The 16,190-nt window shown below is 42.5% G+C and overlaps 1 protein-coding gene across 1 annotated transcript in view; it reads right to left on the bottom strand.

Moving 5' to 3' along the window:
- Positions 1-16,190, bottom strand: part of PLEKHM3 (pleckstrin homology domain containing M3) — a 154,460-nt gene that overhangs the window by 111,364 nt on the left and 26,906 nt on the right. Inside the window, exon 3 of the mRNA XM_019523451.1 lies at positions 12,447-13,382. Within this exon, the coding sequence (XP_019378996.1) occupies positions 12,447-13,382 (936 nt within the window). The remainder of the gene's footprint in view (positions 1-12,446; positions 13,383-16,190) is intronic.

Below are 16,190 nucleotides of genomic sequence, written 5' to 3'. Positions count from 1 at the left end.
TTAGGTCATCCCCAGTAGCCAGTACCAGGTCGAGCAGCATACAAATCGAGTTATACAAGTCTTTCTCACTAAACCTCTATGAACAGCCCATCCAATCAGGTGCTTATTAATCACGGAAACAAAATAACTTTGGGAAAGTTTCACATATCTTATGACCACTACATTCTGTATCTTACTTCACAAGGCACTAACTTGCCTCAGCATCATGAATCCAGATGTTGGAGTCGAAGGCAAAAATAAATGAAAACTATTTTTTAAGGAAGGTTTGCAAAATTATCTAAAATGGTCATGCTATCCATCAAGAATCCATAATTTTAAACCCTAACCTCCTACAATTGGCTGGAACTAGGAACAGTTTAAGCTGAAGAAGTTCCCAGTGGAGAAGTTATAGAAGTTTTAGGACACTAGTACTCAACCAGGATGCCAGGGCATCCTGGAGTGCCATCAGATCCTTTCCAAGGTGCATCCAGGTGTGAGGAGATAAGCAGATTAAGCTCAGGCTTGTCCCTGCCTGGCCAATCCCCGACTTCTACTGCCCAGCCCCTCTGCAAGGACATAAGCATGGTACTATATAAATTAATTTTTGAAACTGGGTGCTACTCAATTCACAAAAGTTGCGAAGGGGTGCCTTAAGTTCACAATGGTTAATAACCACTGTCTTAGGGGAAGTTAATTCCATTTAACTATAGATTTTTCAATGTCTCAGTCTGCTAAGGGTTAAATTCACCCAAATGAAAGGGCGCTCTATGAAGGAACCAATCCTGTAAGCCCTTCCAGGAACAGTTCTCACTCACATTAAACATCAATAAGATGGTGTGTTCAAGGCTGGTTCACTTGTGAAGATGTTAATAACATCAGGTATTCAACTGCATGGAAATATTGTGTGCAACTAGTTCTTCAGAACACCTTGCTTTGCTTCTAAATTGGGATGAATTACTCCAGAAGAGGGTCCTATTATACACAGAGGTTAAAACCATGGTTATGGTAACTTTCTCATTGACATCCACAAAGTTATGATGTTATGCACAGAATAACATAGAACTATAAATTATACTACACTAATTGCCCTCAGCAATTCTGGTTGAATTTTTGTTTGCTTAAGCTGGTGAACAAGACAGAGGAATGGCACTGTTTTCATGAACAGAACAGCAGCAACAAAGACAGATTCTGAAGATGTCAAACACACCCCAACATACCCATAACAACTCAATTCAATCTCATCAGTATCAAAATGATCAATGCAGCAGGAACTAAGCCAGCCAAGCACCTACAAGAATACCTTGCCACCCTTCATAGCTAAAGAAAAGCACACCTCTCAGGTCTCTTAAAACAATTTACATCAAGAAGGCATCATTGCCTGGAAGGTCATCAATTTTGGCTGTTTTAGAGGGATAAGGGAAAGAAACAAATTCCAAAGTCCCAGAGCCCTGACAAAGAACACCCTGTCACATCTCTCACCCGCTCTAGAGAACCCTTTCCAGAGAAACAATTTCTGCTAAATCAACCATCTGTTTTTGTACTGCACTCCATCCATTCCAGTTATCTTTGGCCCATTTGCTTCAGCTCCTTGGAGAGTACATTGCACTCTGCACATTCAGCACAGAATTAACCCATGTTCTTTTCTTTAAAGGCATGGCTACAGCCATTGCAGGTTCTGCCTATCTCTCAGGTTTTGCTGGAAGAAAATCTGTCCTTTCCTTTCTGTTGCACTGAGTTAATCAATTGTCCTTCACCATTGTGGCTCTTTCTACAACCTTTTCAAATCAAGTTATGAAAGCACTTGGTTCCTTTGAAGTTATGCAGTTCAAAGTGGTGCAGAATGACAAATCTATTCCTGTAGCACACACCAATTATGCTATTTGTTTGTTTGTTTGTTTATTTTTAAAAGGAAAGCCCAGGAAAGGATGGCAGCTCCTGGTTTAACCACTTTGAAATCTGGAGCCTGCACCTATGGGACAGAACACAACACTTGCTATCACAGAGCCATTGCCTTTTCCTAATTTTATACACTTCAAGATTTCAGTAACAAAACTAAGTATAGTTTACCTCCTTAGAGGTACCTTTTGTAAGGGGATGAGCACCTTTGTGTTGAAGAGCAAGGTCAGAAAGCATACATTATGACCTTCCACCAGAAGAATCCTGCCATTACAGAAGCAATTTCCTATCAAGCTCATTTTTACATTTGACACAAAAGCACGAGCCTTTTAGGAGAAGCCAGAGCAGGGAAGGAAACACTGCTTTTGGATCAGCACCAACCCTGACTAAAGGGTATGGGAAAGTAGCTATGGCTGAAAGACACGTAGCTGGAGATGCACTGTCTGCAGAAACGGAGGAAAAACACAAGCTTAAAAGCTTCACCTAAAATGAAAAAAAAAAAAAAAAAATCAAAGAGCACAAGGCTAATTCTAAACAGAGGAGAAAGTGAGGTGAAAGAGGGGCTGCGAAAACAGCAGTAGTTGTGTACATGGATGAACTATTCTGGTCTTAATAGCATATCTGCAAGCAGATACACAGCACCAATATCAAGAGGCTTGTTTTCAAGTTCTAACTCTCTGTGAGAAAAAGCACAAACAAACAGGACAACTCTAGAATACATAATGAGTATCCTTCCTAGAACTAAGGGAAAACTATGGCAGAAATGTGCATATGTGGAAGAAAGGGGGAGAGAATCAGGACTCTCTCTCTCAAATTGTAGCAGGGAGGAGCTGAAGGAGTTCCACACAAATGCATGGGGTAGGAGGGCAAATTAGCCTTTCCTTATTCTAATAAAGTTCCTTGTTCAGTATTGGAGGAAGTGATTGCCTCTGCAACTTTTTGCCATTGTCCCATCATCAAAACAGCAGCAGAAGCTAGCTCATTTAGAAACAGCATAAATGGAAGGGAGAGAAAATACCCAAAGGTTTAACCCTCCAAAAGATTTTCCATTTGATATGCTCAGAGAATGGCCAAGGTTTGTTAGAGGCAAGGACTGTTTTGGGTGACATCTTTTACTGGACTAACTGAGTGGTTGGGAGAGATTAAGACAAGCTTTCTGATGCAGAACACTGGCAAAAATGCTATTTAAGCAACAAAAACCAGAGAGCCGTCTTAAAATCACTGCTTGTGCTGTGACAGCACCAACACTGGACATTCTAGTGTAAGAAAATCAGTCATCAAAGAATCACAGAAAAGGTGAGTTGGAAGGGATCTCAAAAGGTCAGCTAATCCAACTCCTTGCATTGGGTAGGGGTGGGCATAACTAGACTATCCCTGCCAGAAGTTTATTTAACCCTTTCCCCCCACTCTTAAAACCTCTAATGAAGGAGCTTTCACATCATCCCTGGAGGTATAATCTAGTGTTTCACAATGCTCAGGCCATGTCTACACTGCACTATTCCAGGTGAGCTGCTTTTTGTGCTGGAAGCAGTGCAGCCACATGGGCACAGCACCACAGGCAGGCTAACTAACTTGGAGGCAGGCTAATGGGGACTCTCTCCAGCACCTTCTCTCTTGAAAACTAAATAATGGTGACTTTTACCTATGAAACATTTCCCAGTCACTCTGTTATAGAGAACATCTCCAGTAGCTCAATGCATGTGGAAAATGGAATAAATGAAAATTATTTAACTTTTAGCCCTTCTGTCGATGCTCCTTCCATACCTTCTGTGTCTGGGAGTGGTCCTGAAGCAGTCCTTCAGGATAGTTTCTCAGACCCAGGAGGAGGAAGAGTGGGAGACAGATACAACTTCCTTTAAGTAGCACCTGATTAATTTGTCTACACTCTGCAAAGCAGCCATTCCCCTGGGATCTCTGTTTTTTGTTCCTTAACTAGTTTTTAATCCATATCAGGACTTTGTCCCTTACCCCAGGGCTATTTATTTTCCTTAATAATCTCTTTTGAAGGACCTTATCAAAAGCTTTTTTGAAAATCCACGTAAATTACATCCACCTGCTTACTCTTCTATTAACTTTTCACCAACTTTTTCAAAGAAAGCAGATTAGACACAAACAATTTTCCATACTTAAGGCATGTTGTTCGACCTCATTAGGTTATAATTATCCAAGTGTTGTACAAGTCCCACCTTAATTATAGTCTCAACCAGCTTCCTCAGAACTCAGGTAAGGCTCATTAATCACTAATATCAGCGATTTCTAGCTTTGTTTTCTTTTTGAAGATAGATCCTTCCCTTGGTACCTAACTTTCACTAAAACTAGTCAAGAGTCTCTTCATTGACCATAACAAGAGTTGGATGGGACCTCAGGTCACCAGCCCTCCAACCTTTATTAAGAGTGGTTATTTCAGGATACACTGAATAATCACAACAGCATCTGTATTGTGTCACATTAAACAAAGAGTCAAGAGGCCATCCAAGGAGGGGAAAGATCATAAAATCATCAGTGCAGATTCAGTATTCATTATGTCTGTACACTTGTGTGTCACCAGCAGGTACCTACCATGTCTATATGTGCATGTGTAATAGTTCACATATACATTGCATCTTATAATAGCCATGTACAAGTATTTCAAGAGATGAGACAGACATATTCTATGCAAATTAAAGAATTCAAATGACAGAAATGCTAAAGTAAAGATTGCCTACAGGACTTCAATACATCCCTGTTGTGTACCATGAATGGTGCTAGAGTCTTCACCTGCATAGTCACATTTTTTTTGCATTATCCAATACAGATTTGATAGTGTACTGTGACTGACACATGGATTATACAGTGAAAGATACAAGGGGCGCATCACCCTATGTCGCCATAGCAGCACACTACATTGCCATACAACACACTATGGTGACATAGAGATTACACGAGTCTACATGTGACCAGCAGCTACTTCACCATAGTGGTGCACTCCCACATTGCTATGGCAAAATAGTGGCTAAAACTAACCATGCGATGCATGGTGCAGTATGGGTGGTTACTGTGCCATGCTTTAGTACTTCCTTTTGAAAAGGAACAATCAAGACGGTTTTTTGCTAACAGATTGATCAGCTTCCAGAATGAAGTTATAGCTTGCGAGATTATTTGTTTGGAAAATATAACTTCTCTCTGAAGTTAGTCTGAAATCAGGGTTGATATGCACCTGACAGACTAACTACTATAGATATACAGCACAAGCTTTCATGAACTTGAGTTTGCTGCATCAGATGCTGTGAAAGGATACCACAAAGCAGTGCATGAAGTGGAGTGACTGCTCTATGCTATCCTATGATGAAGTGAACTCGAGGTCACGAAAGCTTGTACTCTTCTTTATTTACTTATCTACTATCTTATTTAGTTAGTCTATGAGGTTGCAATCACCTTGCCTTCTATATAGCTTTAGACAGTCTTCGGCAACAGAAAGCTGAGAAAACCCCTGAAGATACAGAAGAAAGATACAAGGAAAGAACTCTCCTAGCCATTAGGACTAGCAATTTTAGCAGTACATGCTATATTCTGGGGGTTGGGAGGGCAAAAGCTGAGAGTGACCCATCAAGGAGAAAGAGTAGCAACTATGGCAAAGCATGATACAAGGCAACAAGGGGGAAGTTTATGTCAACAGTGAGAGTCCTCTCCCAGGAAGAAGAGGTTGGGATCACCTGTTATTGGGTCTGTACAAATCTCTGACAGGAACTCCTTCCTTTCCCCAAGAAAAAAAAAAAAGCTGGGTGCATTTCCGGCAGAACTTGGGCAGCACCACTCTATGCTGAAGCAGGAGTCAGCAGCATTTTCCAGCAGGGACCGGAGAGGACCCCAGAACAACCTGGCTCAATTCAGAGACAGGTACGTATCAGAACCCAGTCACCACGGCCACTTCTTCCCATTGCTTAGCTGCAGCCTGGCACAAGTGTGGCACAAGCCCTCCACTGCCAGAGCCTGTGCCACCTGGCTCCAGCATGGCTTGGGCAGAGCTTCCCTTCCACTGAAGCCTCAGGCAGGTGTCTGTGGCACGATGCAGGACAAGTCCCCCTCGCTACCAAATGCCGTTAAATAAAGGCATGTCTCTGTGGGCCAGATATAAAGGTGATGTGGGCTGGATCGACCCCTAGGCTGTAGGTTCCCAACCCTTCCTCTGGAACATTAGCTACCATGTACAGCTAGTAGCAGGATGCTGGACTTAATGGACACAATTTGATCCAGACTGGCAAATCCTGCATGTCCCAGTCTGATTCAATTATTTGTGTCCCCATGAAAGAAGTAGTTGAGCTATCAAGAAAAATACCCAGTTAACAGAAAAAGACCCCAAGACTTCCCACATGTGAAGCTTGCTATGGCTTACTTAGACATGAAACAAACAAAGCTCTTGTGCACATTTCCTATTACAAACATTAAAGTCTTACCAAATGACAATTAGACCTGTGCCTAGGTATTTGTAGGGCTAGCAGACACAAGGCCTCAATCCCACCATGTGAATCTCCAGAAGGGAACCCTGCAACTGCAGGGATCCAAACACTCCCCGCTGGCCACGGTGCTATACAAAGGAGTCACCTACAGAATCAGGACAATGATGTGTGGGAATTGATTCTGGGGACATGTAAGGGACAGGGGGTGGATGGACATTTTGGAGCTACAGGAGTGCAGAGCTCACCCTGTCGTCTTTCCTGAAAGTACTTATGTTCCAGGTCAAAACATTAATAAAATGCAATAACAACCATTAAATATTCCCCCTTCACCCTTTCAATCAGCAGACTAAATATGAGATTATCACTGTTAGAGAGAAGATGGAAGAAGCACAACATCTTGCCCTATAGAAACACTAAGAACCCAGCATGGGGAAAACATCTTACATGTACAGACCAAGTTAAGACATCAGTTCCCACCAGAGGAACACTGTTTTTTTTTTTTTAAACTACCCTTCTGACCCCAGTGCTTCAACAATCCGTGTCTCCCGCCCACTTCTCCCCACCCCATTGCCACAGTCTGACATTGCTGTCCTGGCTTATATCTACAGTTGGAAAATGCTAGTCAGCCCCTAAGATAAACTTGTCAAAGCTAGGCAGAGAAAAACTCATTCTTCTCTACCTGCTTGTGAGTGTCAGCTGTTTGTCTGGGAGCCTTCCCTGAAAAGCTTTAAAGAGGAAGAGAAGGGTAGGGAAAAGTAGAGTGCAATTCAGACAAAAATGTGTGGGGGGGGAGACAAAGAAAGAAAGGGGGGGGGAAAAAAAAAACCCTGTCCCCATCAGGTCCTCCCAACAAACTTCTTTATCAGAGGTTCATTGTCAATCAATTAGCCAAGGCAGCAGGGGTCTGTAGGGTGGGGGGTAGTTTGAGAGACAATGGGCTGCCCTGTTGTATTACTATTTAATCACTTTTGCTAAATAAATAAAGCAGCCCTGAGGTGCTGTCATGTCAAGGGAATTTATAACAAAAAAACTTCATTTTTCATTGGTCATTACTTTTTTTCCCTGCAGGACTAGAGAGGGTTATTACTGTAGCCTTAAGTTCCATCTTTGTGTTGCTTGCCTTTGATTCCCACTCGGACCCTGCCACTTTCTGGCACTAATTTGTCAGGCTGAACAAAGAAGGGATTTGTACCTCCTGTAAGGTCTCAATTAGGAAAGGCTTCTGCTGTATTATGTGCCATTCAGACAGGACACAATGACGGTAATTACAGGAATTTGCACTAAATGGCTGAAGAATTCACAGCAAAACTTTTTTTTTTCCTTTCCAAGCTTACCCCTCCCAGCAGCCGGAAAAAAAAAAAGCTCTTAATGCCTGCAAGATGTAATTACCAACAGCAGTCCTGTTAGGTTAAACAGCAGCCTATGAAGTAAAACAGCAGAAGCCGCCTATAGTGATCACGATGCATGGAGATCTTCAAGCCTCACTCTTTATTTTCCAAAGCCTCCTCAGCATGAACTTTTTCTCAACCCAACAGGACAGCATTTCCCCAGTTGTTATTATTTTTTATGATCTGTATTGTGGTAGCAGCTATAGGTGCCAATTGACACTTGGAACCCCATTGCAAAAGGCGCACAGCACACTGAGAAGATAGTCCTATGTACATATCAGCTGCTTTTAGAGTAAGGGTTGAGTGTTATGATGTTGAAAATATAGTTAAAATTAAACCCAGTGCCCAATTCACAGACATGTTGAGCATCCATCATTCCTGCTGAGGAGGCTCAATCCTGAGCTGTGGTTGCTCAGCATCACTGAAAAAAAAATTAAACCCAAACAGGCCACAGGAGCATAGCAAATATCTAACATGTAAAAGTCAGAGAAACAGGGAAACTATAGATCTTGTTTTTAAAAAAGAAAATTCTACCTTAAAAACAAAAATATTCTTTCACTGAATCTGAAAAAGCAAATAAATAAGCCGCAGCATGCCTCACTGCTATGGAGAATATGTGAACAATTCAGGATGAAATGTAGCATGTTTCAGAGAATTCCCCCAGAATACCTAAAGTGTCTTTCAGACTAAAAGCAGGTTTCTCGCTACTCCTCCAGGGCCTGCTCCTTTTCCTGCTCCAGCTGAGGATGCTGGTAGCAGTCCCATTAACTACTGTGAGCAGGTCAACAATCAAATGACGGAAACAAGGGCATCTACTGCACCCTCCGACTATGCTAAAAAGGGCCATAGCAAAGCACGAGAAAGTACACTAAACCCAGGCATGGATGCTATATGGCTGTCACAGCAGTGCTGACCCAACAATCACAACACAGACAGCTTTATTAGCGTGTACCCAGTGCAACTCTATACAGCTACAAGGCATCCACTTCTGGGTTTAGCATGCATGTGACAGGTGACAGTGCTTTCCCAAGGCCCTTCCTAGCACAGTCCAGAGGTAAGGTAGACAGTCCCTAAGAGACCAAAATCTTTCTTTGCTGAATTTTAAGAAAAAAATGAAGAAGAGAATAATGAAAATGGGCAAATCCAAGAGCTCTACTACAGGCATCTTTATGGGTTCTATCCTCATAGTATCTGAGCAGCTCACAACCTGTGTGGTATTCTTTTTTGACCATCCAGGTGACAGAAATATCTGTAGGCACATAGGAATATTTCCAAAATGCCAAGGTACCCTAATTTCAGTGTGAATTTGGCACCAAGGAGATTTTGAAAATGTAGCTGCAAGTGACTTGCTCAAGGTTACAGAGGGAACCCGTAGCTGAACTGGGAACTGCACCCAGTCCTGTAAGCCAAGTGTCAGTGACCTAACCGCTAGATCAGTGATTCTCAACGAGGGTCCTGTGACACCGTAGGGTGCCGAGAGATCCTTTTAAGGGTGCTCCAAAGTATTATCACTGTCAGACATGCAGAAACCTACACAATTTACAAGATCAATCCAGAGATTTCAAATAGGAATCCACCGTGTTAAAAACATTCTGACTTGTTGGGGTCTTTCTGCGTTCTCTGCAACAGAAGAATTACTCTGTTATTTCTCTGCAGTTAAAATATGAGAGAAAGGTAGGAGCCTGCATTTTCCAAGGAGTACCTTAAATCTGAAAAAAAAAAAAAAAAAAGAGTCTGAGAACCACTACACTAGCTAATCCTTCTTGCCCATGCAAGATGGGAAAAGTATGGGTGCCCTACTAAAATAAGACTGGGGTTTTGAAAGCAGCTGGGAATAGCCAAACTGACAGTGTTTTGAACCAAAAAAGAAAATCCTACTGAGAAACCAAACTAGTACCAGATCCATTTCATAGATGCAGAGTTTACTCTTTTAAGCTAGAAGAGGATCCAAATTCAGTGATTTGGAAATTTGCACTGAAACCAAGCAGGGCAACACAGTTTCAGACAGCTACTTTCTATTTCTATTCTTTTCCCCAACAATTGTACCTTGTCCCTGCATAATAGTCATTTTTAAATTAATTAAAATTTTAATTAAAAAAAAAAATAGAACAATTTGGTCTCGATAAGGAAATCAAAACTCCAGGCAGGGAATACATTTGTGGATGAGGACTCAGGAAAAAATACACTGTAAAAAAACAACACAGCAAATATGTCATGGTTTGCAAGTTTGACAGCAGTGGATAAGATACAATCCTGCATGGCTTGAGGTTAACCAAGCTCCACTACCAGTAATGTAAACTACATCCGAGTCATTCGATTGTACGTAAGCACACTATCCTGCTCATCATCATACTCTTGCAGTGCCCATGATGCTAGAATTTCAAAATTGCTTTGCAAACATCAGCAGATGATCCCCATGATCCTTCTGTGTTTGGTCGGTTTATTTCCCTATTTTACAGATGAGAAAAAATGATCAGACAGACTAATAAGCCTCCACTTTTAAAAGTGACTAGTGATTTTGAGTGCTCAGTTTAACACAAGTTAGCTGATTTTAACAGAACACTGAGCACTCCCACTCTAATCAAACTCCCTCTCTAGCATCTCAAGCTGGGCACCTAAAAATGGAAGGCCTCAAAAATCACTAGTTACTTTGAAAGCTTAGGCTTATTAGCAAGTGTCTGTGAATTACTTCAAGGAGCACAGTACATCTCTGGCAGACACAGGACATTCAGGCACAAATGTCAGCCTTCCATTCTTGTGCTCTAACCATTAGACATGCTCTCCCACTGTGAATCATCTGAACCATCAATGAGGAGCAGCCACCACCTCACAGCACAGAGTTACATATTAGCACAAAACGGAACTGGAAGGGAAGAATATTTCTGTATTCAGCGGAATGAAATCACGACACTTGGAACTAGATCAGCACATTAGACTGACTCTCTAGTCCTAAATATGCTGTAAGATTTTTAAATCCCCACAATGAGTGAAAGAATAGAGATTTATACCAAAGAGATGACATCGCCATTCTCACATGCCAGGGAAGTGATTCTGCACTGATTCAGACAAAAAAAGCACTGCCTACTTCATTGCCAGCATTGCTTCCTGGAAAACCCACGTTCCTCTTGAGATCTCCTGCCTGGTACATTGCCCAACCCAAGCTGCTTAGATTCAGAGACTTTGATGGGATCCCATCAAAGAGCTGTGACATTAAAATAATATCTTTGCTTTTTGTAATGGGGCACTGAATACTTACTTTAACTCCACAAATATTATTTCTCTTACAACAGCACCTGGAGGCCCAATCAGAAACCAGGCCTCACTGTGCCACACACATACAGTCTCTGCCCCAAAGAGCTTAAGATCTACACTACGGGTGGACAAAATCTGGCCCACCAGGCCATTTTATCCAGCCCATGGGGCACCTAAAAAATTTAGAAAAATGTATATTTATCTGCTCCTGGCTGCCTGTCAAAGATGACAGGAGACAGGGGCAGTAGGACCCAGGGGGAGCCAGCAGGACACAGTAGCAAGGCCAGCCTGGCCCCACCCCAACCAGAAGCCTCTGCCTGCTGCCGCTTTCACTGCTTCCCTGCACATTGCATTGCTGGACCATGAGAACATTGGGCCCGTGCTGGTACCCCAGGGCTAGGAGCAGGAGCGTGTGCCTGTGTGCATTTGTGCATGCTCGCCCGCCCCATGAGGGAGAAAGAGCGCACGCACGCCCACCCAATGAGGGAGGAAGAGTGCAGGAGACTCTGTGTGTGCACATGTACACCCACAGTGAGGGAGGGAGGGAGAGTGTATGTGTGTGTGTTCATAGGGTGAGTCCCACATGCACACCCCACCACACACATGCACTGCCATACATGCAGGGCCCCAGACCCACACCCCAGTCACCCTTCATCCCCACAAACTCCATACCCACCCACACCCCACATATCCACACACCAACAGCCCCCCACAAACCTATACCCACCCCTTCATCCCCCCCACCTCACAATATACAAGAGTGAGACTTCATTTTAAGCTAGTGTGCTACCACCTCTATGTACAGTACACAAACACATGTAAATTAGGACAAAAATATTTTTTGAAATCAAATTAATGTAGATGTTCGATTTTTAGAATATGATATTCTGGTTTTTGATATTTTCCTGGTTCTGAGATGGCAAAACCCCTTGCTGAAAGGAGTATTTCCAGGGGCAAGGGGAGGGCCTTCTGGTGACAAAGGTCAGAGGTCAGGGGGTGGGACTTCCAATTGCAAGATAGCGACTAGGGGGTGGGGAGCCTGTTAAGGGCCAGGACTACCCGCCCAGCCCTCGACAGCTTGTCTGAACTCAGTAAGTGGCCCTCCACCCAAAATAATTGCCTGCCCCTGATCTACATGTTTTGTTTATTTTTAAAAAGGGATTTTGATACAAGCTGTGTGATGGGAGATGCTCTTAAAGGTCTTCTCTTACTGAAAAGCATTTGGACTCAGAAACTGAAGGGCTGTATCCAGCACCACTCCTTATAACCCCTTCTATTTCTATTTCCATGACCAACTGCTAACCAAGCCAAAACCTATTTGGTTTTCTCGATTTGATACATTAGCAGCCACTAATGTTACAGCTAAGGCACTGGAAAACAAGTGCCCATTTATTGTGTAAAAGTTTACGCAGTCTTACATGTTCATGAGTTATGTTTATATCTTTGCCTCGCATAGAGAATGGGACTGCAATGCCACTTCAGTGTGGTTGCTTACCTGCACACTTGAAACTCTGGGCTGTTAGTCCTCTTTCCAAAGACAAAGTGGTCAGGATGCTCAGAAAACTGGTGGTCACAGACTGGCGCTTGCTCTTCCTAAGGTCCTTTCCAAAGGGATAATCTCTCGATTTGTTTCTAAGGGTAACTTGCAGGTTTTGACCTAAATTTCTGGCTGCATTGGCAGCAGATTTCAGTGCCTCCATCCACTCCTGTGCTCTTTGGCGTGTTTCTGCTCGCAAACGGAGGACATCTTGAGGGAAAATGACCTGAAAGCAAGAGTCACAGTCATCCAGAGTATCGGTCTGGACAGACAGGCACACATCGATATTATAGCTCAGGAGAGGGTCTTCATCTAGTATACCGGGCTGGAATGCCATGAGATAAGATCTGCTCAGAACAAAAGTAAATGCTTTCCAGTTATTCTGTACAGTCAACCTATAAAGAGTCCCTGATTTGATAATGTTTTGGTACTCCTTACTATTTTCAGTGAAATTGGTGGGCTGGAAAAATTCAGTGGGCTTCTCTTGCAAAACATTAATTTGGGCAAGTTCATCATTGTTGTCCAGTTTCTGGGTGTTTTCCAGTTCTTCCTGCTGCCTCATGAAAGCTGGCACAGTGGAATGTACCACTTCCCAAAGTTTCTGCCCCCAGTCCAAAGCCTCCCATGATGACTGTGCCTTCAACTGCAACTGGGAGTTGTCTGATAGAATGGTGTCAACCATCTTTGTTTCAAGGTTGCCTGTAACAGTGATACTTTGGAAATGTGTAAGTGGATAGACTGTAGGAAGATTCTGGTTGCCACTGCTGTCAAGACAATACAGGTAGAGTTTATATGGAGAGAGCTCTGCATAACAGGGTTGCCAGTAGCTGTCATGATCCTTTCTAATATCTAGGTATCCTTTCTTCAGAATGTTTGGGAAAGTCGGCTTGTGTTCTGGAAGAAATCAAACAATTATTTAATTATTTTCTGAACACTTCATTCTGCAAGTCATTCTGGCTCATGTTAACAGCTTGATTTATGCAGGTTCTTTATTTATCCCTTGATTTATGCAGGTTCTTTATGTGCAAATTTGCTCTTATGTGATGAGCATATTTAGATCCATAATTTGTTATATCCGAGGTAAATTCACTCTTATGAGATCAGCATAGCTGTCCCCCCACCGAACCAGGTAAGCCTGTAGAGGGAAGGGAAAGGGCCATGGCCCCACTCACCCCAGCCCTGGCTGCAGTGGCCCCGGGAGCAGCCGACACCAGCTGCCTGCACCAGGGCATGGTGCAGCCCAGGACCGGAGGTTAGTGGGGACAGGCGGAGCACGGCGCAGTCCAGCAGCTGTAGGCATCTGGCGCTGGCCACTCCCAGGGCCACTACAGCCAGGGCTTGGGAGAGTGCCGCTCTGTTCCCTCTGTTTTGTTATCTTGCGCAGTCCCAGGAGCAGCACCCCTCCCCCCACTCCTTCCCTAGTCCCAGCCTCCCTCCCTCCCTCCCTGCTATGGGAACCCATCCCTATTTGTTGCACTGTAAAGTGGGTTCGCTTTATGCAAATTCGCATTACGCGCCATTCTCTGGGAACATGTGTACAGCATAAGTCGAGGGAAACTTGTATATATATTGAAAGCAGAGGTTGAAATATTCATGTAGTTGATTGCAGATTAAAATAGAGGTAGAATAATAATAAAATACATAGCTTTTATAAAACAACTTTCATTTGTAGAGCTTGCAGAATATTACAAAAGAGATGCATAGATAGCACTTTCTCATTTTACATATAAGGCAACTGAGGTGCAGAGCCATTAAGTGCGTTGCCCAAGGTCACTCAGTGGGAACAGAGGTTGGGAACAGAACCCAGGCCTCCTGAGCTGTGGTCCAGTGATTTATTCAGAAGGACCCATTATCAACCCTGAAAAAGCAGAAATGGAAACCATAAAATGCTAAAAGTACATCAAGACAAGGCTGGGCCCAGTAGTGTATTACCACTTGGATACTCTTTCCAAAGTCTCTCTCTCTAAGCCTGCCATGCTTTCTAGAGCAGAGCAAGAATTAAATAGTACATTGTAGCCTCTGGTTGAAAGCCCAGAGAGTCTCTTCAACCTAGCAATCACTTGTCTTAAGAAACTCCAAAATCATAGGCCTAATTCTGTGAGGGCATGAGAATCTCTGAAGAAGTAGCAAGCTTATTTTAACTCCCACTGAGCTCCAGACACTCAGCAGCAATCAGGGGCCTAGGAGCATTTTGTAGGAATGGACCTTGTGATTATGATGTTACCAGGACACAAGATGACCTTTAAATCAAGCAATAACATAGATTTTTTTTCTTTGGTCTCTCTATGTGACAGTTCCATTTTCAGACATGCCTATTCTTATTCCTGTATGCATGGAACATGGAAGGATCTGACATATTGCATGATGTGCAATCACTCTAGTAATGTAATGTTAAGATGCACACTATTTACAAGAATATAAAATTGTGCACAGCTAACAAACTTACATTTAAAACATCTGTAAAAAGACAAAACTTGCAGAGTTCAGGTTTTATACGATAACAATAAATCACTGTAATCATTTAGCATCTTTTACCTAAAAACCTCAGAGTCCTTTACAAACATTATGAAAGTGTAACCATGTTTGAGTATGATGAAACCAAGTTTTAACAATGCCAGCATACAGCCATGTTGCAACAGATTCTCTCCGCTAGTCATTTTATTAGTGCAGGCAGGTCTTAAGAGTTGGTTAAAAAGCGTGTTTTTCATCTATTTATCACTTCTTTCAATTAAAAGATTTTATCTGATTTGAAACTCTCCTGATGCCTCATGAATTTCAATGTCAGCAATGCTATTCTACTTCACCAGGGACAGGGAAACTAATTAGAGCCAAAAGTGAAAGTGACTAGTTTAGTTTCACTATGTGAAATGCAGAAAGTAGTTTACAAACAATATACATTGCAGAATACAGCTGACTTCATAACCTAAAGAATTAACAATGCAGTAAGAAGATGAGAATCAGCTGAAATACTTATCTAAACCTCCTTGATTTTCTGAAAGGCTGGAGCCACCTCATCAGATACTGTTTTTGCCCTAGATTTTCAATTCTTGTTTTTGACTGGGCCAGAAACACATGGACTTCTAAGCCATAGATACCCTGTCCTTCTTGGTAGTGCAATGATGAGCGATGCTGTAGCTGTGATGGTCCAGAAATTAAAGCTTGTCTAACTTTATTGCAGATATATATTTGGTTCAATAAAAAGATATCGCCTGAAGAAATCCCTGCCCTTCATCTATACCAGCACAAAGTAGGGGTCAAGTGCTACCATATTAAATGCATGCCTGGTGACCTACAGCCACACAAGCAGTGCAAGCATTCAGTAGTACATGCCAATCTTTGGAAAACCTCTCAGTTATGTCAATAGTAGCATTTTTTTTTCACAACAATATGAAGCAAGGTGCAGAGCCATATTTAATTGCACCCCGCCAGGATAGTTTATTTCACAATATTTCAGGTGTTCTCTCAAACACCACGATCCAAACATCAGATGTTGAAAACTGGCAAAGCTGCATTTATTTCAGAGGAACCACACTTGTAGCAAGAAACCCTTTTGTCTGCCCCCCACCCCGTTAAATGTGAAGCTCCTCCATATGGTAAAAGCCCCTCTTTTACTATTTGCCCCCTTTTGGGGATGCTTTCTCTTTTCTACCTTTTCTTCCTTCCTCTCTCTTTTTCTTTTATTATATCATTATTATTTTTATA

Source organism: Gavialis gangeticus, unplaced genomic scaffold, assembly GCF_001723915.1.
Source record: "Gavialis gangeticus isolate Ggan-Ray unplaced genomic scaffold, GavGan_comp1, whole genome shotgun sequence".
NCBI classification, from domain to species: Eukaryota; Metazoa; Chordata; order Crocodylia; family Gavialidae; genus Gavialis; species Gavialis gangeticus.
Note: the sequence above shows the minus strand (reverse complement) of the source record. Positions and strands in the feature narration are given on the sequence as shown.